Raw genomic sequence first — 26,725 nt, forward strand, 5'->3', positions numbered from 1 at the left:
GCCCCAGAAACTGAAGGAAAAAGAGGAGACAAGGAAGGAAGGAAGAAAGGCAGGCAGGGAACAGAAGGGTCTGGAGACCTGAGTTAGTCCCGGTTTCGCTATGAGCTCTATGATCTGTTGGACTCTATGATCTGTTGGCACTCAACTCCTCATGTATCCATGAGGGGAAGAAGAGGCTTGCGGTCCCTTCATGGCTCCCAGTGCCTTGCCCTGCTCCTGTGTTTGCCTGATCTAGGGAGAGTCAGGTAAGAAGCAGGAAGCTGCCTTAGGAACCTGATGACAACTCAGTACAGTGAAGCTGCAGGACCAGGTCAGGACTGACACAGACCCTAGGTGGTCAGGCTCTGATTTCTTCTTTCCTCTTTTGCCTGAGCTCTTTTCTCCCAGGAGCAACTCATGGACAGCCTTGAGGGCTGCACAGCAATGGCACAGTGGCCTCTTTCCTTCTTTTCTTCTTCTTGCTCTTTCTCCCTCTCTTTCTTTCTTTCTTTCTTTCTTTCTTTCTTTCTTTCTTTCTTTCTTCCTTCCTTCCTTCCTTCCTTCCTTTCTCTTTCTTTCTTTCTTTCTTTCTTTCTTTCTTTCTTTCTTTCTTTCTTTCTTTCTTGTTCTGCTGTGCTGGGGCAGGGTTAAATATTTTGCTAGGCAAGTGCTCCACCACTGAGTTATATCCTCAGTCCCAAAGAAAGTGGTTTAAAATATGTTCATATAGACATTGGATATGCCTGGGCTCAAGGGGGCAAAGTGTTCACTTTTACAGAACCCCAGAAACCAGGCGGCACACTCCTCGCATCCCAATAGTGATGAGAAGTAGAGGGAAGTGGAGACAGGAGGATCAGGAGTTCAAAGTCAGCCCTAGCTATGTAGTGACTTCCAGCCCACCCTAGACTACATAAGACCCTGTCTCTCTCTCTCTCTCTCTCTCTCTCTCTCTCTCTCTCTCACACACACACACACACACTTATTCACACACACACACACACTCTCACACACTGACACATACACACAGGTGCTCAATGAATATTAGATATTTTGCAAGTATATTCTTATTTTGCCATCTTTAAATTTCTTTTTATTATGTGTATCTTTCACTGAAAATAGATTCTTCTTTCGTGCAGGACATCTTGAGCAGTTTTCCCTCCCCCACCCCTTCCTGACCCACTCCTTTTCTCTTTCCTGGGTCCCTCTGTCTCTCACCGAAAAGAAGCAGGCCTCCAAGAGACAACAACCAAATACCACAAAACAGAATACAATAAGCCAATGCAGGAGCCCTCACACTGAAGCTGGAAATTCAACCCCAAAGGAGGGAAAGAATTGTAAGAGTAGGCAAAAGAGTCAAGACACGCCTGCTCCCAAGGTTAGGAGTCCCACAAGAACACCCGGCTAACAGCCATAATATGTACACGGAGAACCTGGAGTAGATCCACGCAGGCCTCGTTTCTCTTGGTGGACGTCCTGGAGCTTGCTCTGTAGACAAGGCTGGTCTGGAAGTCAGAGATCCTCCTGCTTCTGTCTCCTGAGTGCTTAGGTTAAAGTTATGTGCCATCATGTCCGCTTTATCATATTTTTGTTATTTATTATAAAAGAGTCATTTGTTTCATATAACTGCTGCTTCATTTATCATTTGAGTTTTGTATACCTGTTTTTAAGTAGTCACCTTACTAAATTCTCTCTGTCTCTGATTCAGGGTTTCTCTGTGTAGCCCTGGCTGTCCTGGGACTCCCTCTGTAAACCAGGCTGGCATTGATCTCAGAGATTCATTTGCCCCTGCTTCCTGAGTACTGGAATTAAAGGTGTGTACCACAAGGTTGGGCTAAACAGACTATTTTAAAAGATAATCTTACAATAACAGCAAAATCAAGAGAAAAATTCCTGTCTAGGTCTGCCCCATGTCTCCACGGCCACAGCAGGCCGGGAACACAGCTTCATAACAGCATCTGAATTGCCACGTCAGTTTGCCTGCATATCTTGTTCTTTTCCTCAAGCGTCACTTTTTGTTGCATTTTTAAAATTAAAAAAAATTGCATGCGTGCATGCATGCGTGCGTATGCGTGCGTGCGTGTGCGCTCGCGTGCGTGCACACGTGCCAGGGTGCAGATGTGGAAGTTAAAGAACAACTTGTGAGGGTCAGTCCCTTTCCTCTACCACGTGGTTCTTCATGTCCAATACAGGTTGTCACCTTTGCTGGCTGGAACCTTTTTTGGCTGAGTCATCCCGCCAGCCCTCTTTCTTTTTCTGAAGGATGTGTAATTAAAACTCAGATACAGTATTGGTCTGAGGATGCAGCTCAGCTGTTGAGTACTTGCTTAGTCAGATGCCCAAAACCTGTGTCTCAGCCCCAGACCTACACCAACTGTGTACAGTATTAGCACATGCCAAGAGCCCAATACTCAGGAAGTGGAGGCAGGGCTCCTTTTCAAGTTTTCTTTTCCCTTCAGTTCTACCGGTGTGAGCTTCCCTAAGCCCTGACGGCTCTGTTTCTGGTTTGGCAGTGCCACGCCCTTCTCTGATCACCATCCGTACCAGCTTAGTAGAGCACGGCCCTCCCTTGGCGGCCTGCTGTAGTTGCCTGGCGATAGGCCTCTACTTGACCTCTCTTCTGTCCGTTGTCTGCTGGACCCCATGGTACTGAACAGCAAGCCTGAGTTCCTCGCTGCTGCTCATAAAGCTGTGCACATGGTGGCCTCTGCCCGTGTCTCCTGCTATCTCCCCTCACTGTCCAGATGCAAACAACCCTCAGTCCCTCATACTCTCACTCCTTTAAACTTCAGAGTTCAAATAAAGTCTAGCCAGGACTGGGCAGGCTAGGATTGGGAGGAGGTGGGGCCCCCGGATGGAATGGTAGCAGGGGCTGGTCAGAGAGCACAGGTCAGGCCAGCAATCTCGTAAGGTGTGGACTGGAGCTGAGCCCTCAGCTTGGAGGGTCAGAGGTCAATGTGCATCAGGAATGGGGTGAGGCCTAGGATCAGGAGAAAAGTCAGGGTCTGTAAACAGCTAGAGCAAATATCATTCTTGTAATCCAAGGCAATACTTGAGCAGTTTAAACAGGTGGATGTCGAATGCCTTGCATTAGATTTTTGGGTTTCTTCTGGTCATGAGGATGCCCACAGCGGGCATGGGAAAGGGTGGCTGAAGAGTTTTTGGCCCCCAGCACCCTGTGCATTTCTCGTGTTAAATGCATTTGTGTGTAGAGTGTGACTCCTGCCTGCTGCTCTTTCGAGTTCTAAGATGATGTTTAATTATTCCCAGCAAAAATGGTTGAAGTCACTGGACACCAGTTCCAACAGGAGGTGCCACATGTGCTAGAGGACGCTATAACCCCTTTTCCCTCTTGTCAGAGACACAGAAACAGTGTGGGTCGGAGTTTGGCGTTTGCACCCATTATGGCGGCCTCTGAGAGACTCGCAGTGCCTAACCAAGCAGCTCAACCTTGGGTCTGTGACACTAGGGTTGGTGTCCCGCAAGGACTACAGACACTAACATTAGGAATGATATGGGATTTCTAGAGCTGGTGCAATCTTTAATCCCAGCACTCAGGAGGCAAAGGCAGGTGGATCTCTGAGTTTGAGGCCAGCCTGGTCTACAGAGTGAGATCAAGGATAGCCAAGGCTACACTGAGAAACCCTGTATCAAGAAACAGAATCAAAAATAAGAAAGGAAATGACACATGATTTTTTAATACAAAACTAAGCTTTATTGATTTGGGTTAAAAATTAATCCGTTATGACGAAATGTTTGCTTCCTAAGTGGCTTGGTTGCAACACACATCTGTCTTCGTCAAATGTGGAACTGGGTATAGCTCCTCCCCACTGAGAACCTGAGGAAATCGGGACAGAGAAAGTTATGGTATGATTTGGTTAAAATCTGGAGCTTGAGAGAAAGAAAATGTCTATATGGAGCCCTTTTCTTTAAAAAACTCAGATGTGCAAGGGTTCTTTTGCTTGTGTGATGTAGAGAATGAGTTATATAGAGAAGGCCCCAACTTGTAGTCTCATTTTGGAGTGCTGTGTAATCGGTCCCTGGGCCGGACAAGAAAGGGGCAGCTGTGGGGTAACTTGTGCCCATCCTGGCACAGGGGCAGGACCCCAACAAGGCTGTTGGAGACAGGGTTGGGGAGGACACCCTTTCCCACTGAGCCGTCCAGCTGAAACTATCCTGGCAGGAAGGAACGAGGCTGGTTTATCCGAATTCTCATCATTTTGCTCTATATGGAAGGCAGATAGGACAGGCCACCCTAACAGGAGGGGGATGAGCAGGGCGGCTGGGCCTGTGCTCAAAAGGGCTTCAAGTGATCTGCTAATATTAATAAAGGCACGTTACTGCAGAATCTTGTGTTAGCATTTTCCCGACTGTGACAAAATGTCACTGCAGCTTAAGGAGGGAAAGAAAGAGCGGTGCTGGCTCACGGATTAAGAAAGTAAGGGCTCAGTCCGTCATGGGGAAAGGCACGGGACAAGAGGCTGCTGGTCGCACTGTGCACTCAGGAAGCAGAGGTGAATTCGGGTGTTTAGCACCCTCCCCTCTTTAGTCAGGCGCCCGCCGCACTCACGAGGGCCCCCTTCTTTAGTCACACCTTCCTGGAAGTTCTCCCACAGACACCTTAGAGATGTGTTCCTCAGATTCTAAAGCCCGTAAAGTCGATGATGACCACTGATCACCGTGGATTTATCGGCTGAGTTAAAACCCTGGCTAGGTGTGGTGGCCCACCCCTGCAGTATTCTCCTCCCAGGCCACAGATGCCAGCCTGGTCTGTGTAAAGAGTTCCAGGCCAGCCAGGGCGAAAAAGTGAGACCCTCTCTCAGAAAACAAAACAAAGCAAAAGTTTGGTCGGGGAGCTGGAGAGATGGCTCAGCAGAGGATCCCAGTATCCTCTGAAAGGGCGGTTCACAACATCTGTAACTCCAAGAGATCCAACACTCTCTTCCGGCCTCTGTGGATATCTGCACACATGTGGCATTCGCACACCCCCCTACACCCTACACACCCCACACACTCACATACAGTCAGACACACATGCACACACACACAAACATACAAGCAAGCACATACATACATACAAACACACATATACACACATACTTTCACACATACACATATACACACAAACACACACATATAAATACACACATACACATACTCACAAACACATGCATTTACACACACACAAATATGTAAACATAAAATAAAAGTTAAGAGGCAGGCAGATCTCTGTTCTGGGCCAGCCTAGTCTAGATAGCTAATTCCAGACTAGCCTGGGACGCACAGCTAATACCGGGCCAGCAAGGGCTACCTAGTGAGACCCTGACTAAACACATTTTTTTAAACAACAGCAACAAAAAAGTTTTTGGGTGGTTGAAAACAAACATCTAAAGTGCTATCAACTCCTTGCTGACATTGCTTCATTTTAAATACATCTACAGCATGAAAAAGACATTTGTTTCTCTACCTCTCTGTCTGCTACACCAGTTTAGGGATGGAATGGAAAAGCAGCTGTGGCAGTTGTAAATGTTGCTCATGATTCTGTAGGTTCTGGAGCAGAAAACGGTTCCTGTTTTCAAGACAGGCATGAACTGCCTTGAAAGTGGTTCGTGAAGCACTCAGGAGCCAATTTACGAACAGCATGACAGTTTTCCACCTTGCCCTGTACACAGCAACTCCATTCCAGCCTGGCTGTGGCTCCGAGGCGCCCCGGAGCTGCTCAGGATGGAGTTGTAGTTCCTGCCCTCGGCACCTTGTCTCGGGGACTCCTTAGCTCTGGGGTCGGAGGGAGGCTGACTGAACCCTTGATGAAAGCTTTCTTTTTAGGGCTGTTTCTCTGTCTCTCCAATTCATGGTGTAAATTTTGTTGTGTATATTAAGATATACAACATATGGTATGTAATAATCTAGACAGCAAAGTAGCAAGTTGACATGTCCACTATTTCACAGGTTTTTCTTTTGGTGTGACAAGAGCAGCTAAACCACTCATTTGGCAAAGTCCACCAATACAGTATAATACAACTCTACACTTCATGTTGTGCATGAACTAGTGTGTTTCTTTGTAGCCTTTGACCTACATATCCTCATTTCCTCCTTTCTAGTCCACGGAGGCAACCACTATTTTAAAACGTTTTGAGGGCTAGATGTGGTGGCACATGCCTTTGATCCCTGCACTCTGGAGTCAGAGGCAGGAGAATATCTGTAGTTTAAGGCTAGTCTGGTTTACATAGTAAACTCCAGGACAGCCAGGACTAAAAAAAAAAAAAGCTTTTAGGGCCCAATGTCAGGGGTGCACTTGCGTGGCAGAGCTCACCACGTGGACCAGGCTGGCCTCAAACTCAGAGATCTGCCTGCCTCTGCCCCCAAGTGCTGGGGTTAAAGGCGTGGATTTCTATCTTTGTGGGACGTATTTCACTCCGCATGCTGCCTTCTGATCTTATCCATGCTGTGTCAAGTGGGAGTGGGTAATGTCTCACTGCAGTTTAATTGTCTACTTACTGGTCATTGGAGGCTTGTTTTCACTCCCTGAAGGAATGCTACCAAGAAGTGGGAGAACAGTGAAGCCGTTCCCTTTCTTTGAGGTATTGCCTGGAAGTCAGATGGCTGGGCCTTGTAGTTCAAGTTTTAGTTTCCTTAGGCAATGTCATTCCAGTTCCTCAGCGGCTGCTCCAATATGCTTCCTCGTGTTATTTTTCTCCCAAAGTCCCAGGGACTAGTAAAAAAAAAAAATGTGATTAGAACATCAGAGCAGGAGGAAGCAGTTCCTAGTTCCTGGATGGTGAAGTAAAACAGGAAGTTACTAGCAAAAATGTTTAAAATCAAGGTTTTCCACAACTCTAGAAGTGAACCAAAAAATACATCAGTCCACAAAGCGTTTCCCTGCTTGTTCCTCAGGGAAATGGCCAACTGTCATAAGAGCAGTGAGCATAGCAGTATTTAATGAGTTTTATTCTCACCCTTTTCCACTTCCAACCTTGAAACCTCAGACCCAAATATAATGGGTCTGCAGGAAGCTGCAGGCAGCAAGCCGGCTTCATGATTCTTAAAGAGCCCGTCCTAGAGGAGGGTCACTGTCTGCAAATGGGCACAGCTGCATTCAGAGGCTAGTGTTCATTTGGTCTCCTCACACAGCGAGTGGTGATTTCAAACTTCCCACTGCCTGGAGGTGCTAGTCACTGAAGCAAAAGACAGTCTGGCCAAAATTTGTGATGACAGTGTAGGGATGTCCGGGGGGTCTTCCAGCGGCCCTTACTCAGGGGTCTCGAGGCAGCACCTCCCCCCCAGCTGTGCATCTCTCACCTCCAGGAGCTGCAGGAAGTGAATTCTAGGTCAGAGGTCTAGCCAGCTGGTGTCCTGAAGGCAACAGATACCGCCCCTCAGCAGTGGGTGGGGCACCTACCAGGAAGGGAGAGAGAGCGAAGGAAATCTCTGTTTTGTGATTTGACTCCGAAGCTAACCAGATTCTTCACTGGTCAAACATGGCAGTTTAAAATCAGCTCGGAAAGACACAAGATCAGCAGCAGCTGCAGCCACAAAAGCACACAGTAGCCACAAATCTCCTCTCTAGAACCATCTTTACACTATTTAACACGCCGGTTTCCAGTGAGAGATTTAAAGAGATACAAAGACACAAACAGTGCAGCTCATACAGGAGGCTTGGCAGAGGCATGCTCCCCCGCAGAAATCTGGATGGTGGAGTTACTAGGAAGATACCATTACCTCTTTTTCGTTTCTTCTTCAGAATTTGTATTTCTGTAAGGTAAGTAGTGATGTCTCCTTCTGTCCTGATTTAGTAACTTAACTATTTCCCTTGTTTTTATTTATTCACTTAGTTTTGGTCAGCTTAACGATATCTTAGATAATTTTATTTGTTGGTTTTGGTTCTATTGTTTCATTTATTTACACTTTAATATTTTTCTTTCTATCAGAATAGACTAAACCTCTACCACTTACCATTTTTTAAAGTGTTCTTCTTAAACTAGGTGTGATGCCCATCATCTGAACACGCAGGAGGCAGAGGTAGGAGCAGGTTCAAGGCCAGGCTGGGCACACAGTGAGTTCCTGGCCAGACAAAGCTACATAGTGAGACTTTGTCACAAACACTGAAAATGGAAAAAAAACAAAAAAACAATAAAGTTATTTTCTTCCCTTTTTTCTTCAGTTCTTCAAGACAAGTTTTCTCTGTGTAACAGCCCTGGCTGTTCTGGGACTGGCATTGTAGACCAGGCTGTCCTCAAACTCACAGAGATCCGCCTGCCTCTGTCTCTTGAGCACTGGGATTAAAGGAATGTACTGCTATCTCTGGCAACAATAGAGTTCTTCATCTATAGTAATAACATTTTTTCTTCAGAAAAGGAGATTTATTTATTTATTTATTTATTTATTTATGTATATGAGTTTTCTGTCTGTATGGATTTCTGCATGTGGAAGAGGGCTTCAGGTCCTATTACAGATGGTCATGAGCCACCATGTGGTCCCTGGGACTTGAACTCAGGACCTCTGGAAGAGCAGCTTGTACTCTCAACTGCTGAGGCATTTCTCCAGCCCCCATAGTAATGTTTTGGTCACTTGTACAGCCACTTAATAATAGACCCATATATATATAAAGCAAATAATAGACATATAATATATGTATATATATTAAGCAAAACCCAATGCAGTTGAAGAGACAAGTGGGCAAGCCAACAAAATTAGTTGGGAATTTATAAACCCCACTTTTTTTTTGAGACAGTGTCTTCCATAGCTTAGATTGACTTTAAACTTGCTGGGTTGCCAAGGATAACCTTGAACTTCTGATCCTCCTGCCTTTATGTTCCTGGTACTGGGAATACTGGTATGTGCCATAGGCTTGGCTTTATGTGGTGATGGGGGCTCTAAGCCAGGGCTTTGTGTTGGAGAAGTACTCTGCTAACCCTAAATTTCACTTTTAATAATGGATAGAGCAGGTAGGCAGAAGATATGCTGGGATGTACAAGATCTGAACAGAACTATAGATGCAACTGCGGATGAACCTGTTCTTTTCTGCACTGGGAACAAACCTGGGAGCTTAGACACACGGGGTAAGAGCTGACCTGCATTCCTGGTCCTAACACAGACTGTTTTCAAATATGAAACATTCTTCATGTTATACCACATGCTATGCTATAAAATAAGGCTCAAAATAGTTAAAGTGATTGAAATTATACAAAATAGATTCTCTGACCATGTGAAATAAATAATAAAAGCAATCAAAAAAGATGGGAATGTGTGATGTTCTTTGTGGTGGTTTGAATACGAACAGCACCCGTAGGCTCAGGGATCTGAATGCTCACCAGGGCATGGTACCATTTGAAAGATGAAGAGGAAATGAGTCACTGGAGGTGAGTTTTGAGGTTTCAGAAGCCCAAGACAGGCCCAGAGGCTCTGGCTCTTCCTGCTGCCTGTGGATCCAGCTGTAGAACTCTCAGCTCCGTCTCCAGCACCATGTCTGCCTTCATGCTGACATGCTTCCCAACTTGATGACAGGGGACTAAATCTCTGAAAGTGTAAGCCAGCCCCAATTGAATGTTTTTCTTTATAAGAGTTGCCATGGTCTTGATGTCTCTTCACAGCAATAGAACATTGACTAAGACAGAAGTATTGTGCTAGGTACTTTTATGTCAACTTGACATAAGCTAAAGTCCTGGACTGTAGATTAGAAAGTAGTCAAGCCTATAGGTCATGTTTTTACTTGATGGGGGAGGGTCCAGCCCATTGAGGGTGGTGCCATCCCTGCGCTAGTGCTCCTGGTTTCTATAAGAAGGCACACTGAGCAAGTCATGGGGAGCAAGCTGCTGAGCAGCACCCTCCACGGCTTCCGTCAGCTCCTGCCTTTCTTTGATGATGAACTGTGATCTCTAGCAGGAACATTCACAACCTGTAGACATTAAGTGATATATTCCTGAGTAACTAACGGGCCAGGAAAAAGTTTATATAACATCTCTATATTAAACTTTTCAAAACTAAAAGTTCCCATGTTTCTAATGATCATTGCTACCCTAGTCATAACAGCAGAGAAATTGAAACAATATAAATGCCCTTTAAATATCAACAACTAATGAAAATGTGATACATTTACACAGTGAAATTCTATACAACTGCAAAGAAAACAAAATCAAGAAAGTTGCTGGTAAATGGATGGACAAAGAAAAATTCCACTGAGGTACGTAGCCCAGACCTGGGGGAAGAAAGCCTCGCACTTTTTCTCATCTGTGCCTCCTAGCTCCAAATCTTCAGGGTGAGCATACAATGTGGAGTAACTGCAGAAACCAGCAAAGTATGATGGCATCATGGTGGGGTACTTGAGAGGAGAATAGGAGAATATGGAAGATATTTAGTGGAAACCTAAAAAATGGGGAGGAGGGAGGAAGATCAATACAGAAAGAGAAGGTGTGTCGAAGGACAAATCATACCAAGATTGTTTGAAAAAGCCTCAAGCAATTATTTTATAATTACCCCAAATTATACATGATGCAATTGTATGTGTATGCACATATGCAAAATATAATATTAATGTAGTTAATTAAACATTAAATATTACATACTATGACAACATAACATAAATATATTACTATATTACATATGTTATGTACATATTAAGGGAAGTTAATGAACTTAGGCTGACCATGCTCCTCATGAGGACCATAGCGGAAGTGGTCAGGTCCCAGTATTAGGCGTGAGAAGTCTTTCAGATCATTGGCCGGGTAGTCCAGATGGCTCTCAAGGCAATATAGACTAATGATGTGGCTGTTTGTTGCCTCTCACAGGCTGAATGTGATTGCTGAAGACACTACGTACTTAGGACCAGGACTTGGATTACTGGCTCTGGATCTAATCCGAAAGCCTTCTACGCAGGCTGCCAGGGGAGTGAAGCAGGCGCTAGTGCTTCCCACCCAGCTGCAGCACCTGTGAGCAGTGACCATCATAGCAGGGTGTGCCTGAAGATGCAGTTAGGGCGCTCAGACGTTGGTGTCTAGTGGCTTAAGGCATCGGGAAATCGTCCTTGGTACTAGAGACCTAGCCAGCTTTCCCAGTGAGTGAGATCATGAACCTTAGAAAAGGATTTGTCACTGCCACTTTCCTAGACCAGTATAATTTCTTTCTACGTTCTAAATCTTACCCTAACACCCACAGTATAAGGAGACACATGTTAATGAGCTACCACCCCTCATCAGAAAATCTTCTCTCTACAGCAAATGGAGACCCCACACACTGGACACCACACAGAGATGAACAACAGATTGTGGGGAGCTCAGGCTCAAAAGATACATCGACATCACAGTTCCTGCATCTGTGGCAGGGGACCCGTGGAAGAGGGGACAGAAGGATGATAAGAGCCAGAACACCAAGAAGTCTGCTGTGAAAAGCCTCTCCTAGAAGTGGCTGCAGGAACAGGGCACGGCAATGGCGATATCAGTGGACATGTTAACACGGAAAGGAAAACAAAGAACTGAAGGCCACGTTAGTTGCAACACTGCCGGAGAGGGTGAGTCCCCTAATGGTTATCCAGTGCAGTGGTCAGCCCTGAAAACACACAAACAAACATGGACTCAGCAGGTTGTAGTAATATTTGTGCATACACACATGCATGTATGCATATGTATGTGTGTAACACTAATGCAGAGAAAGAGACTTATAGATACATATATGCATATATGTATACATACCTTATATATAATGTATATACTTAATATCTAACATATGATGCATACATGTATATATAATATAATATATAATGTATATATACATATATGCATATATGTATCTATAAGTCTCTTTCTCTGCATTAATGTTACACACACACACACACACACACACACACACATATATATAATTTGAGGGAGGTATGGACAAGGTTGGGAGGAGCTGGAGGGAGAAAAGAGAAGGGAAAGTTTTATATACATATATATTAAAAATGAACAAAGCAAAGCCATTAAATTTGAAGAAACACTTTCTTCCGCATGCATGTGTGCACCACTTGCATGGCTGCCGGCTGTGGTGGCCAGAAGAGGCCGTTAGAACCTCTGAGACCGGAGTTCGGATGGTTGTGAGCAGCTCTGTGGGAGCTGGGAATCAAGCCCCGGTCCCTGGACGAGCAGCCAGTGCTCTTACCAGCTGGCATCTCCCAGCCCCACACCCCAGATCATAATGATTCTTTCATGTACGATTTCTGGAACATAGAAGTCTATAGGGAGACACTGGGTTAGTGGCTGACGGCCCCGGCATGGGGAGGGCGCGGAAAGGGGAGCGGCTGCTGTGTGCAGAGCTTAATTTTGGCATCATGAAAAAATTTCCAGAATCGATTAGTGGTTGTATAACCTGTGAATCACCTAAACCCACTGAATTCAACATGTTTAGGGAAGGGGTTTTATGGTCCTTGTATTATGCCTCAATAAAATGGTAAAAAACAATGAAGACAAGAGTAAGAGTCCTTCTGTTGACTCTTTTCATCAGAGAAGAAACAGGACAGCAGTTTTTATCCTGGTTCTGAGTGGTGGCGGGGTGGGCTGCTCCCAGCAGGCCCTTGGGCCGCCGGACATTTTGTTAGTGGGAAGGCCGCTCCTGACATCTAGTGGACAGAGACAACCTTCGCGCTGGCGGTGCTAAGAGCGAGTTCTGCCTTAGCCAAGCTCCCGGAAGGAGCCGAGCGAGGTGAGCCGCACAGTCGCCCCGGGTTCGCCCAGGACAGCTGGGAGAAAGAGCCCAGAAAAACTCATCTCTCCAGGACTGTCCTTGGGAGAAACTTCTGTCTGGGCTTTATCTCGCGGACACTGTTAACTCTGGAACTTTTGGAGCTGGCTATTAAAGATTTTTGAGCCAAATTTGGGGCCCACCCATACTAAGGGCAGAGGTCTTAGGATGGTTTTTAGTCTTCATCCGTGCTGGGACCGATGCCCTCCACAGGCCGGCTGCAAGGCAGCTGTGAGGGAGCAGGTGAGCCGTGTCGGAGGCTGCGCGGGACAGTCAGCAGGGACAGCGCCCTGTGCGGGGAGCTGGGGAGGTTCCGAGGACCCTGGCCACACAACTTCGCAGCCGCTTGGCCTTAGCTCTCCAGTCACCGAAACGAGGCAGTAATAAACACCTCTGTGGCTCAACACCAGGGCGGCTGCGAGGCCAAACCGGATATTACTCAAAGTGCTACGCTCATTGCTGAACAGCAAACGTTTTCCTTGTTCGTGTTGAGGGACAGAAATAATGACGAAGCTGTAATGACTGCTGTGCTGTGAGGAGGCGCCCTCATTGAGAGCGGGTAATCACTGCGCTGTCCCCCGGGGCAACGAAACTGGGGAGCCAGGAAGCTGGGGCTGACCTCAGGGAATTAATTAAAACTTAGCTCAGCAGCTCAGGGAGAAAGTTTTTGCTAATCATTAAGTCGCACCTGGATGGAGGCAAGTTAGGAGTAAACACGATCTGGGGTGGAGTATCTCTGGGCTCGCTTCCCTCAGGAGCTCTGCCTGCCTGTGAGAGCGTCGCTCACTATTTTCATGATAAACAAACCTCAGCCCAAGACAGGCAAGGAGGGACCCGGGGCCAGTGGCATTTCCAGGTGTGTGTGTGTCTGCTTTATGACCTCCTGGGAAAAGCCCAGCACAATTGCACTATTTAAAACTCTTGAGGTCATATTAAGGAAAGTTTCAGTTTTTCAATCACGTTTACTGAGGTATGAACTTATGTGTAGCAAAATCGCTACTTAACAGTATAAAATTTGACAAATGCATAATCATAAACCAAAGTCAATATGTAACCTCCACAAACTCTCATGCCCCTGTACCCTTCCCTGACCTGTTACAATCAACGACCTGCTTTCTGTCAAAAGTGCTACTCTAGTTAGAGGGAAATCTTGCAAACCTGATCTCGAACTAAATCTTGGTCCCTTTTGTAGAGCTTGAGCTTACAAGGCTGAAGATGGCCCTTTGTGTTATTACAAGTTTTGGGCTAGGGCTCTCTCACAGAAAACTTTAAATATCGGAATGGAATTCTTTAAATAATGGTGCGGATTCTACAGAATCCCTCTTTAAGGGAACAGCACAGCTGCAATGCTGAGGAACAGGATTCTCATAGATGAACCTATGAGTGCGACTGGGGCTGCCTCAGAGTCCATCCTCTTTGATGCTGTGGAAGGGATAAGAAAATCGCAAGCCATGATTCCACATGCAGGCAAACACTCCTGTTTTCTTGAAAGTGACACCAATTCTTTTCAGGCGCCAGCCCTATGTTCATCAGCATTTTCGACACAGCCCCACCACACACACAGCCCCTCCGCACACACGGTAAGCTGTGGCTGACGGCACACACAGCCCCACCACACACACAGCCCCTCCGCACACACGGTGAGCTGTGGCTGACGTCAAGTTCGGGGTTAACTCTGTGGAGCTGGCCAATAACTGCCGGCACCATGTGTTTTCACATTGCTCTTCAGTTCCCCTCGGTGACCTTTCCCTGGTCCCTCCACCAATGCACATTCCAGACATTGAGCCACTCACCTACAGAGCATGTGTGTGGCAACATCCCACTTGAGGTGAGAATGAATAGTGAGTGAACAAACACAGCCCCTGGGGCCTTGTCCTGGGCGTTCTCACACCTGTCCTTTGCTCTCTGGCACTCAGGGAATGCTTGCCTTGGAGACACAAGGAACGTGCTGCCTAACTTTGGCATCATGTGATCATTCTGGCCTGAGCTATTCTAAGAGACTCTACGTTCATCCCTTAGGCTATCAGACTATTAAAACAATGGCTCCCCTCAGATCGGCATTTCCCAGGAACCTCATGGTGAATGATGGACAAAGAAGGCGCCTGGTACAGGCGAGCTTGTCTTCCAGATATTTAAAGTAGTTCTGACTCTTGCTAGGCACAAAGAGAGGCTGGGGCTGAGGCAGTGGTGCCCGGGGCTGCTCCATTAAGCTTACCTCTTGCCCTAACCCTCCCCTCAGACTTCCAGAGGCAGACCTGGCCTCCTTGTCCCTCTTGCCAGGGTGCTCACACTGCTTCTCTTTTCTGGATTTCCTCTATTATGTGTCTGCCTAATTGGCCTGAGAGGACGGGTGGCCCAGCCTCGCTTGTTGGGGTCCAGGCTTTGACTCTAACTCAGTATTAATGCGTTCCTCTCTGCTCCTGCAGCCATTGTGTCCTCTTCAGCTCTCCCACACAGTGGCGTGCGGAGCAGTGAGTCATGACTGAGGGGGAGCGTGGGGAAGGCCTCTGTCCTGCAGGCGTATGGACTTTAGATAGAGTATATTCCAGGGACCCTGCACTGGGTAAGCACCCTCAGACTTTGGGGATCTCAGGAGCGGTACATGTACCTCTTCCCCTCACTCTCCCTCAACTTTGATCCCTGTCTCCAACCTGGAGCTGTGTGGTAGGAATGGCGCTGGCCGAAGAAGCTAGTGTTCCTGTCGGGAATTTCTCTGGGGCCTCATGCGAGGCTGTGTGACCTCAGATGAGGTCCTGTGCCTCCATCTCCCCGGCTTCCTCATTAGCACAGTGTTTACATTGCACTAGACTTGCATGAGGTGATTTATGCTAAGAGCCTATGTCCTGTACGTGACAGGCGTGACAGGCATTGCTACAGGCTCTGCAGCCAAGGAATGCCTAGCAAAGACACGTGCATGCATGCGCACACACACTTATATTTCATCACGCACATACACATACAGAATCACAGAAGGTGGTGGAGAATGGAAGCTAGAGCTGGCATTAGCCCTGGAGACTTGGTTCCTAGCCACATAACGCCAGGTGCGTGGACTCCAACACCCTCTTTGACCTCTGAGGGCACCACGCGCACAGTGGTGCACAAATATACATTCAGGCAAAACACACTCATACCATAAACAAATCAACAACAAAGATAAGAAATATTATCATTTTGTGGTAATATTTTACCTACTGTTTTCACTACTCTATGATTAATGTATCAAGTGGCTATAAATACACACACATGAAAGAGTTATTTACTTTTTACGTGTATGAGTGCTCTATCTGCATGTACATGTGCATGCAGAAGAGGGCATCATATCACATTATTGATGGTTATGAGCTACCATGTGGGTGCTGGGAATTGACCTCAGGACCTTTGAAGGAGCAGGCTGTGCTCTTAATCTCTGAGCACAGCCAACAAAAACATAAGTAATTCTTCAGATTCATCCCACTCAGCCTGTCATTGTTAATACTCTGAGATGCATGTATTTCTCTACAAAAAGAAATTTTATATTGAAAATTTAATGTTTTTTTAAATCATTTATTAATGTATCTCAATCTTCTTTCCAGGTCAGTAAATAGACTTTTAAGCCATATGTTGTTACTATCATCCTAGATTCCAAAAGCTCAGTCAGGAGGATCATGAGTTAGAGGCCAGTGTGGGATACAAACAAAATCAACGTTTTCTCATAAACAGAAAAAAACGCTGGCATAAACATAAAATCCTTCAAAAAATGTGTGTGTGTGTGGGTGAGTGAGCATTTGGAGCATTGGATTTTTTTTTTTTTTTTAGTTGCTTTTCAACTTGTTTTTGAAACAGGCTTGAACTTGTGCACAGGGATTTGGCTCTACTGACTGGCCAGCAGGTCCCTGGGGTTCCCTCATCTCTGCCTCCTCAGTGCTGGAACCACAGGTATGCTGCTGTGTCTTGTTTCCTCTGCTGTTTTTCTTCTTTATACGGTGCTGGGAACATGAGTTCAGGCTATCACGCTTGCAAGGCAATGACTGAGCTTATCTCCAAATTCTCTCTGTCATGCTCCAAAACCTTTAAAGAGTAACATATCATTTTAGAATAGTTTTTTCAAGATAATATTTTTATTGATTATATGGGAATTTCACATAACGCACCCCAATCATACTTGCTTCCCAGCCCTCCTAGGTCCACTCCCACCCTTGTAACCCCCTCTCCCAAAAATAAAAAGAAGAAAGAAAAACAGAAAGAAAGAAAAAGAAAGGAAGGAAGAAAAAAAGCTAGTCCATATGCTCACTGGAGAGGTCAAACTCCCAGTGGCCAGCTCCTTAAAGATAATCGTGTCCTACCCCACTCCCCGCCCCCACCCCTGGCAGAAGCCAGCAGCTATGCTGAGCTATGCTTCGGGGTCCTTGTCATAATTTTGATTCTTGTTCCCTTCAATGGCTTCCTGTCTAGACTGTTTTTTGGGGGCTGAGGTGTGTGGGGAGATGCTATCACAGAAGCTTTCTAAGTCTCCCATAGAATTGTTAAAGGAACTTTTATTCATCTGATTTAATTATTGTCTCAGAGGCTTACTAGATCCATCTGCTGCTAACTCAGGCCTAGTCCTGGAAGCTTCTAGCCTCCTTACAATCTAACCCGGGCCTAGAATGTTTTCAGCCTCCGAGACTTGCTGCTGAATAAGCTCACCCTTTCTAGCTTTCTGAACTCTGGCTGACTGGTTCAATTCAGCTGTTCTGGCTCAAACTCCTCTCCATGCTGACTGATTTAAACTGGCTTCTCTTAGATCTGACTGAATTGCTCTGCTTGGTCTGAAACTAACTCTAGTTATCTGTTATAATCTTTTGGCTCCTCATTCTCTGACTAGTTCTGTTTTCACCTATGTCTGGATTGTTCTCTCTCTGCAACCTGTTTCTCTATAACTGTCCTGGTAAAACTGCCTCTTCTCTCTCTCTCAATGCTGCTGATGCTGCTGCTGCTCCCTCAAGCACCTTCCCTTTCCTCTCTCTTCTCATGAGAGTTGGAGATACCCTATTCTGTGATTCATCACTCCAATTCATCTCAATTAGGCATGTGCTCAATTCAAACGTGGTGCTTCCTTCTACAAACCAACTTCACCTTCATTGTCTGGGATTATAGGCATGTACTAAGGGTGCGTCTGTATTCCAGCCAGAGTGGCCATGTTTAAAATCCCTCTACATAGAATAGTTTTTAACTCACAAGAAAATGTCTAAGAGAGCATCTAGAATTCCCTTGGTTCACTTTATTAGTGACCCAGCAGTTAATGTGGCCTGACAACTATTAATGAACTAACGCATAACAACCGACCAACGTCCACATTTTATTCAGATTTCCTTAGTTTAAAAAACGATTTTAGATTTGTGTGTATGGGTGTTTTGCTTTCATGTATGCCTGGTGCACATAGAAGCCAGAGGAGGGCATCAGATCCCCTGGGACTGGAGTCACAGATGGTTTAAACTGTCCTGAGGTTGCTGGGAATCAAACCCAGTTGCTGGGCATCAAACCCAGTCCTTTGGAAGAGCAGCCATGGCTCTTAACCACAAAGCAATCACTCCAGCCCCCAAGATTTCCTTAGTTCTTACTTAATGTCCAAGATTCCACCCAAAATAGTATATTACATTTAGTTGTCATGTTTCCTAAGTTTCTCAGAGTGTCTTGTTTTGGTGACCTTGGAAGCCTTGAGGAGCACTAATCTGGTGGGGGCTTCTGTCAGAATCACTGTGTGTGATGTTTTCTTCCTGGGAGGAAAGGCACAGAGATGATGTTTCGTCATATTAAAGGTGTGAACTTCAGCGTTTTACTGTGATGATGTTCACTGTGGTCACTTGGCCAAGCTGCTCTATGGTACACAGCCCTTTCCTCACTCCACTAACATTTGATACACAAAGCCCACACTGAAGGAGCCCAGGCTTGTGTTCTCCCACTTGAGGTAGAGACATAAGTCAGCACTGGATGTTTTCTTAGTTGTAATTAGTTTTTTATGTTGTTAACTTGATACAAGTTAGAGTTATCTGAGAAGAGGAAACCATAAACGAGAAGACAATCCATGAAATTAACCTGTATGCAAATATGTGAAACACTTCTAAAATTACTGCTTGATGAGGAATGACCCAGCCCACTATGGATGCCGCCACACCTGGGCAGGTGGTCCTGGTTCCTGTGAAAGCAGGGCGAGGAACTTATGGGGAGGAAGCCAGGAAACAGCTTTTCTCTGTGGCCTCTGCTTCAGTTCCTGCCTCCAGGTTCCTGTCTGAGTCCCTGCTCTGACTTCCCTCAGTGACTGGGTGTGACCTGAGAGCTGTAATAAGAAATAAATGGCTTCTTCCCTAAATTGCTTTTTGTCATGAAGTTTTATCACAAAAAACAGAAACCCTATCTAAGACAGAGGGTTAATCTCAGCATTTGGGAGGCAGAGAGAGGCAGATCTCCAGCCTGGTCTACAGAGTTCCAGGAAAGCTAGAGCTACACAGAGAAACCCTGTCTTGAAAACCAAAATCAAATGAAAGCCAAAAAGATAAAAGGCAAACCAGCACCTAAGTTATTTGGATTTTTAAAAAAGTCTCTTACTCTGTAGCCTAGGCTAGCCTCAAGTTCAGAGCAATCTTCCTATCTCAGTCTCCCTAGTACTAAAATTGTATGTGTGAGCCTCTGTGTCCCAGTTTGGAATTTTTGTTGTTGTTGTTGTTTTGTCTTTGTCTTTTAGATGAAGTTTCTCTGTGTGGCCCTGGATGTCCTGGAACTTGCTCGGTAGACCAGGCTAGCCTCAAACTCACAGAGATCTGTCTGCCTCTGCCTCCCAAGGGCTAGGATTAAAGGCGTGCACCACTATGCCTGACTCCAGCTTGGAATTCTTAAATGTTCAAACATATTTATTAGTACTATACTTTTGTTCAAACTTGCAAAATAATAAAATAGTGCCACAAATATCCAACACAATCTGAGCTCACCAATTTCTGCTTTCTCTCTTTTTCATATCCTTTCAGGTTATTGGAAAATGTGCTGCACACAGAATATCCTTTTGTTCTGAAAATGTCAGCATTAACTCAGACTCTTAGAAAATGAATTGTCATAAAAACTAAAACTGAAAAGCAAGGTGACTACTTGAATTAAGATTAAAATTTAGTCAGGCATGGTGACACACGCCTGTAATCCCAGCACTCAGGAGCTGCAGAGGCAGGCAGATACTGTGAGTTTGAGGCCAGTCTGATCTACAAAGTGAGTCCAGGACAGCAAGGATACACAGAGAAACCCTGTCTCATAAAAACAACAAAGAAATTTATTAAAATTTAAAAGTCCCGATTTACTTTGAGTTAACTCTTTGCAAAAAAAAAAAAAAAAAAAAAAAAAAAAATAGGCGTGGCAGAATAATCATGGTTAAACCATGTCAATTGTGTGTGTTTGTGGAGGCCACAGGAGGGCAGTAGGTCCCCTGGAGCTGAGGTAACAGGTGTTTGAGAGCTGCTGGTATGGTGCTGGGAACCGAGCTTGGGTCCTCTGAAAGAGCAGCAAGTGCTCCGACAGACTGAGCCTTCTTTGCCAGTTTCAAACCCATTGTTTAAAGGCTCCTTTCAGCACACACTTTTAATCTGAGCATTTGAGATGGAGGGGTAGGCAGATCTCTGTGCATTCAAGGCTGGTCTAGCCTGCATGTTGAATTCCAGCCAGCAAAAGCAGTGTAACGACATACTGTCGAAAAATAAAATAGAATAGCTTAAAAGTCAAGTTCTTTCTTTTTATTTTTAGTTGTGTTTCTGTCTTTGTGAGCGTGTGTGTGTGTGTGTGTGTGTGTGTGTGTGTGTGTGTGCTCAGGCACTCTTGGAGGCCAGAGATAGGCACTGGAGCTTGTGGTGCCAGAATGTAGCATTGGAAACCTAGAGCATATCACTGTGATGTCACAGGGAGTATGAGATCACATTATGAGCAGTCCGGGAAGCAAGGTGACTGCTTGAATTAAGATTGATTAAAATTTAGTCAGGCATGGCGACACACACAATGATAATACAGCGGAGCACTCTGGTGGCACAGTGCAGCATGGGATCACACAAGGGAACGCTGTGACATCACAGTCCAGCTGTCATGTAAAATATGCTGTGTAAAGGCACAACTGAACACTACCATGTAAAAGGAGTTCAAATTTCATTCTCCTTTAAGTTGTGTGTCTATGTGTAGGTATTGGGTATTGAACCTGGTTCTCTGGAAGAATAGCCAGTGTTCTTATCTGCTGAGCCATTTCTTCAGCATGGTTGCCTGTAGAAGCCAGAATTCTCTGGAGCTGGAATTACAGGGGGTTGTGAACCATCCGACGTGGGTGCTGGGAACCTAACTGGTCTTTGAAAGAGCAGTTTATGCTATTAGTTTCTGAGGCATCTCTCTAGTTCCCACACTTAGAAAAGTCTTGGCAAACGAGACCAATATCAGAAGAGGTTGAAAACAGGGAACAGGACAGGAGCCTAACACAAAGGGCCTCTGAAAGACTCTAATCAGCAGTGTATCAAAATATACGCTGAGACTCATAGCCAAACTTTGGGCAGAGTTCAGGGAATCTTATGAAAGGAAGGGGAGATAGAAAGACCTGGAGGGAACAGGAACTCCACAAGGAGAGCAACAGAACAAAAAAATCCCAGGGGTCTTTTTTGAGACTGATACTCCAACCAAGAACCATGCATGGAGATAAGCTAGAACCCCTGTACAGATATAGCCCGTGGCAGCTCAGTGTCCAAGTGGGTTCCCTAGTAAGGGGAATGGGGGCTGTCTCTGACATGAACTCATGGGCTGGCTCTTTGATCACTTCTACCTGAAGGGGGAGCTGTGGGCGGTGAGCAGCCTTACCAGGCCACAGAGGAAGATAAGAAGGCAGTCCTGATGAGACCTGATAGACTTAGGGTCAAATGGAAGGGGAAAGGGCCTCCCCTATCATTGGACTGGGGGAGGGGCATAGAAGAAGAAGAGGGAGGAAAGTTGGGATTGGGAGGGGATGGGGGATGGGGCTACAGTTAGGATATAAAGTGAATAAACTGTAATTAATAAAAATAAAAATTAAAAAGTCTTCCTTCCTTCCTTCCTTCCTTCCTTCCTTCCTTCCTTCCTTCCTTCCTTCCTTCCTTCCTTCCTTCCTTTCTTTCTTTCTTTCTTTCTTTCTTTCTTTCTTTCTTCTTTCTTGTGTGTGTTGTCTGCCACAGTGTGCTTACCAAGGCTCACTTGGAATTCTTTTAAAGAAAATTTTTGTTTTATGTTTATGGGTTTTTGTCTCCATGCATGTCTGTGCACGTGTGTACAGTGCCTGGGGAGGCAAGAAGACAGTGTTGGATCCCCTGGAACTGACTGGCCATGGGTCGCCATGTGGGTGCTGGGAATTGAACTCCAGCCCTCTGCAGGAGCTACAAACTCTTAACTGCAGAGCCATCTCTCCAGCCCTCCACTTGGAATCCTTCACAGACCTTCACACCACAAAGAAGGAAACAACTCAGACAACAGAGTACCTTGAATAGGAAGGGTCTTTCTGGATTACCCAGCTGGGCCCTAAGCTATGGCAATGAAAAACATCCTTTCTTAGGTAAGTGACATCTCTGAAAGTTCCTGTTACATTTCTTTAGTCTTCGCTCACTGGGCATTCTCTCAGGCTCACTCTGTCTCTTTCAGTGAATGCCATCTTTCCCATCTGAGGGCTAAGGAGTGTTTTCCCATTTCTGACATTCAGAGAAGGTTACGGTTTCCTTCAGCAACAGGGGTGTGGGTCAAAGGCCTCCATTGGGTTGGGAGTGCTCTCAGAATTAGCTTGTTATTCCAATAGCTATTTTCTTTTGGGATTAGCACTGTTTTAGAAAAGCGCTTACAAATTCTTGCCAGGACTAGGGAAGAAGCCTGCTAGCTAGCACCCACAAGGCCCAGCACTGGGAGAAAGGGTGTTTTCCAGGAATGGAAAGAATGCTAAGGACTAATTCTGAGGGTGGGAAAGGCAGAAGGCAGCCTTGGGGGTAATGTCTGGAAGTCCCACCTAAAGAAAAGGGCAAAAGGTTTCGAGCAGTGGGTTTCTGAGCCCAGCTGCATTCATTCTTAGTTGAAGGGTGTGAGGAGCACGCCAGACCCAGGCCCAACAGCAGGGAGTTTAGGCACAAAGGAAAGGAAGCCACTTCCTCCCTGCTTCTTCCTCCCCCACTTTCCTACTTCCACTGTCTGAGAATCAGCTCTTTAGGGAATTGAACTGCTGTGATGTGTTCCAGGGAGAGAACTCTGAGGGCCATGGGGATCCACCTTCAGGTAAAAGCTCCATAACCTTCTGGTCCTCAATTCTGTGTTCCTGTCTTCTGCTCTGGCTTTTCCCCACCCACCTTCTGCCTCTGGGTGTCTCTGTCTGATAACTCACTTTTTGTCCATATTCTCAACCCCTTTCTTGAAGGAAACTGCTTTTGTTCCCAGCTCTTTGCTCTTAGCCCCTGGGTGAGTGGAACAAAGCTTGTCTGAGAAATCCTGAAACAGCAGGAAGATGTGCCAGTGTGCCTCAATGGGAGTCAGCAGCAGCTGAAGTTCTCAGCATCTTCCTCAGCCTCCTCCTCAGCTTCCTCCTCAGCATTCACCTCAGCATCCTCCTCAGCATCCTCCTCAGCCTCCTCTTCAGACTCCTCCTCAGCATCCTCCTCAGCCTCCTCCTCAGACTCCTCCTCAGCATCCTCCTCAGCATCCTCCTCAGACTCCTCCTCAGCATTCACCTCAGCCTCCTCCTCAGCATTCACCTCAGATTCCTCCTCAGCATTCACCTCAGCATCCTCCTCAGCCTCCTCCTCAGGCTCCTCCTCAGCATTCACCTCAGCCTCCTAAGCATTCACCTCAACATTCTCCTCAGCTTCCTCCTCAGCATTCACCTCAGCATCCTCCTCAGCCTCCTCCTCAGCTTCCTCCTCAGCTTCCTTCTCAGCATTTCACCTCAGCATCCTCCTCAGCCTCCTCCTCAGGCTCCTCCTCAGCATTCACCTCAGCATTCACCTCAGACTCCTCCTCAGCTTCCTCCTTAGGCTCCTTCTCTGCAGCAAGCAGACCGCTCTTCATTCTTACTGCTGCAGACTTTGTTTCCAGTTAGCTACCCCTCTCCGGCTCCTTTGTTTTCTAGTCTGGCTGTGTGGAAATGAGAGGTGACAATGGCACAGAAGTGACTGAGTTCATTTTATTGGGGTTCTCAGGCTTTGGCTCTCTCCAGGGCCATCTGTTCTGGGGTGTGCTGTGTATCTATGTGGTTACCTTGCTGGGCAACGCTCTGATCATCCTCCTCACAGTGGCAGACTCTACCCTCCACTCCCCCATGTACTTCTTCCTGCGTCACTTCTCCCTGGTGGAGATCCTCTACACCACTACCATTGTGCCTAGGATGTTGGCTGACCTCCGGTCTTCTCGCCCCACAATTCCCCTTGCCAGCTGCTTCATTCAGCTGTATTTCTTTGCCCTTTTTGGCATTGCTGAATGCTGCTTGCTCACTGCCATGGCCTATGACCGATATGTTGCCATCTGCTGCCCCCTGCACTATATCACCCTGATGAACCAGGGTGTGTGTACCAGCATGGTGGGGGCCTCTTATCTCGTGGGCATCATCACTGGCACCACTCACTCTGTCTTCATCTTCACTTTGCCCTTCCGTGGTGCCAACACCATCCGCCACTTTCTCTGTGACATCCTGCCTGTGCTGAGACTGGCTAGTGCGAGCACCTTCTGGGGTGAGGTGGGGAATCTCGTCATCACGGTAGCTTTTATCTTCACGCCCTTCTCACTGATCGTGGCCTCTTATGCCCGTATTCTTGCCACCATCCTTGGTGTTGCCACGTCCCAGGAACGACAAAAGGTCTTTTCTACCTGCTCCTCCCATTTGTTTGTGGTCATACTCTTTTTTGGGACTGGGACTGTTGCCTATATGAGGCCTCAGGCAGATTCCCTTGGGGATACAGACCAGATTCTCACCATGTTCTACACGGTGGTCACCCCCATGCTCAACCCTTTTGTTTATACTCTGAGGAACAAGGAGGTCACAGGAGCCATGAGGCGGCTCATAAAGAGATACCTTTGGGGTCCTTGACCACACTCTACCTTCTTCCCAAGATCCTTGAGCTAGGAGCCTGATCCGTGGACATTCACAAGGAAGAAGGAAAGCTGAGCCCCGCCCCAGGGTGTAGCCTGTGCGCTGGTGTGTTTCACCCCATGTGGACATCCAAGGCACAGACATACTGTTCAGAGCTGTGCTCTGGAGCCTGGTCTTCATCCTCGACTGTGCTTCACCATGAGAGCGGAGCCGAGCGAACACGCCCTGGAAAAGAGTTCACGGGGAAGGCAGCCGAGATGACCCTGTGTGGTGATGTAATTCCTGGTCATGGCTGAGGCTTCTCTGCCCTCCTGGGGCTCTGCTCTTGAGACATCTATTTCCTGCTTCTCCCTGTGAGCCCTTATTGTAAGTCTTTCTCCCTGACATCATTTCTGGGAAGGGACGAGGACTGAGTCTAGCTTGGTATTGCTGTAGGCTTGGTCTATCCAGCCACGTGTCTCCTGACTGTCCCTATCTCCCGGGACCCTCCTAAGACGCTGGTATTCTGCACTTGACTTCCTCCCCAGCTGTCCTGAAAGACATGCTTTCACCCCCTCCCCTGCTCAGGCAGAGCACACCTCTCTCCATGCCCCAGACTCTGGTCTCAAGTCTGACATGGCCGAGACTCTTGGAATGACACTGCTTTCTCGAAACAAACTAGTCACTCTTCTCACTTGGTGGCCACCTTGGCCGTTGGTTGGAAGGCTCTAAGGCATCTCCTTTTCCTTAGAAAGCAGTTCCTCATTGTTCACGAGCGCTTCTTCTGCTATTAGTCACGGCAGCAGCAGCAGAGGCAGGGAAAGTGTGCTCAAGGAACCGTACGTGAATGTCTGGGAACTGCTGAGTTTCTTTTCAGGTTTATAAGAAGTAACACTGCTAGCTGCAAGAAATTTATATACAGAAGAAAATATAACTATCAACAAAATGTTAATAATGTCTTTGAGAAATTAGTACCACCTGCTTTTGTTCTGCATTTGCATACATGCATGATCATAAAAAATTAAAAGTAAGATTATGCTGTTTAAACTGTGTTTTAACAGTTTCTATTTTATTGAGCTTCATTTGAACATTGTGCCATGGCTCCTAGAAGGTAATTTCGGAGTCTCTGCCGTACCTTACACTATAGGTAAACTACAGTCTTAAGGAATGTCCTGCCATTGCAGTTTACTTTTGTCATGGACCTTGAGCTAAATGGACTCACATGTGTCTTGTATACTTACCCACACTTCCTCTAGTATACTTCCAGAAACAGGACTGATGAGTGAAAATGTTTTGAAATACTTTGCCAAATTACCCTCTGCAGGAACTTTTATTGTATTTGTAGCCCAATTGAGTGTCTCTCCCTACAAATTTCAGGGCAGGGAAGCCATTTAAGGGTCAGGAAGGAGTTGATATTAGGTGACTCAGGGAAAGGAAAGGTGAGGAAGGTATAGATAGATATTTAGATAATTTTTGGATGTGGAAAGAATAAGATAAATGTGAGTCACTTTGCATCAGTTGACCTCTGGGCAGGCCTGTGGGGCCTTCTCTTATTCAGTGATTGATTGCAGAGGGCCCAGACCTTTGAGGGTGTGCCATCCCGGTGGTCCTGGATGCTGTAAGCAGGCTGAGCAAGCCATGAGGAGCAAACCAGTAAGCAGCATCCTCCATGACCTCCACTTCAGCTCCTGCCACCAGGCTCCGGCCCTGACTTCCCGCAGGGACCCACTGTGCTGCGGATGTGTAAACTGAAACTAGCCCTTTCTTCTCCAGGTCTTTATCACAGCAACAACCCTAACTAAGACAAACATTTTCCACATCCTCCTGCTCCCCGTCTTTACATAGTCCCTGATGGTGCTTTCCCTAGCCTGGCATGGTCTAGCATGGTGTGGCCCAAAATGGTGTGGCCCGGCATACTGTGGCCCGGCGTGGTGTGGTGTGGCCTGGCATGGAGTGGTCTGGCATGGAGTGGCAGTGTGGTGTGGCACCGTGTGGTGTGGCCTG

At 46.4% G+C, this 26,725-nt stretch overlaps 1 protein-coding gene and 2 long non-coding RNA genes across 4 annotated transcripts; 2 read left to right on the forward strand and 1 right to left on the reverse strand.

Moving 5' to 3' along the window:
• Nucleotides 1-3,668: 3,668 nt before the first annotated feature.
• On the reverse strand, nucleotides 3,669-7,372 carry LOC132648933 (uncharacterized). Its single transcript, XR_009587327.1, has 3 exons — nucleotides 7,276-7,372; nucleotides 6,475-6,688; nucleotides 3,669-3,814 (listed from the first exon to the last, which is right to left on the reverse strand). It is a non-coding gene; the product is annotated as an uncharacterized LOC132648933 (long non-coding RNA).
• A 164-nt stretch (nucleotides 7,373-7,536) lies between these two features.
• LOC132648932 (uncharacterized) lies at nucleotides 7,537-12,400 on the forward strand. 2 transcript variants are annotated; one of them, XR_009587326.1, is made up of 3 exons: nucleotides 7,537-7,735; nucleotides 8,917-9,035; nucleotides 10,077-12,400. It is a non-coding gene; the product is annotated as an uncharacterized LOC132648932 (long non-coding RNA). The 2 variants fall into 2 exon arrangements; XR_009587325.1 differs by lacking the exon at nucleotides 7,537-7,735 and having other exon boundaries at nucleotides 7,747-9,035; nucleotides 10,077-10,156; nucleotides 10,761-12,400.
• A 9,420-nt stretch (nucleotides 12,401-21,820) lies between these two features.
• Nucleotides 21,821-25,637, forward strand: LOC110563166 (olfactory receptor 10P22). Its single transcript, XM_060371678.1, has one exon. The coding sequence runs from the start codon at nucleotides 23,801-23,803 to the stop codon at nucleotides 24,737-24,739; it is 939 nt and encodes a 312-aa protein (XP_060227661.1). The 5' UTR covers nucleotides 21,821-23,800; the 3' UTR covers nucleotides 24,740-25,637.
• The last annotated feature ends 1,088 nt before the right edge of the window (nucleotides 25,638-26,725 follow it).

Source organism: Meriones unguiculatus, chromosome 18, assembly GCF_030254825.1.
Source record: "Meriones unguiculatus strain TT.TT164.6M chromosome 18, Bangor_MerUng_6.1, whole genome shotgun sequence".
Taxonomy (NCBI): Eukaryota; Metazoa; Chordata; class Mammalia; order Rodentia; family Muridae; genus Meriones; species Meriones unguiculatus.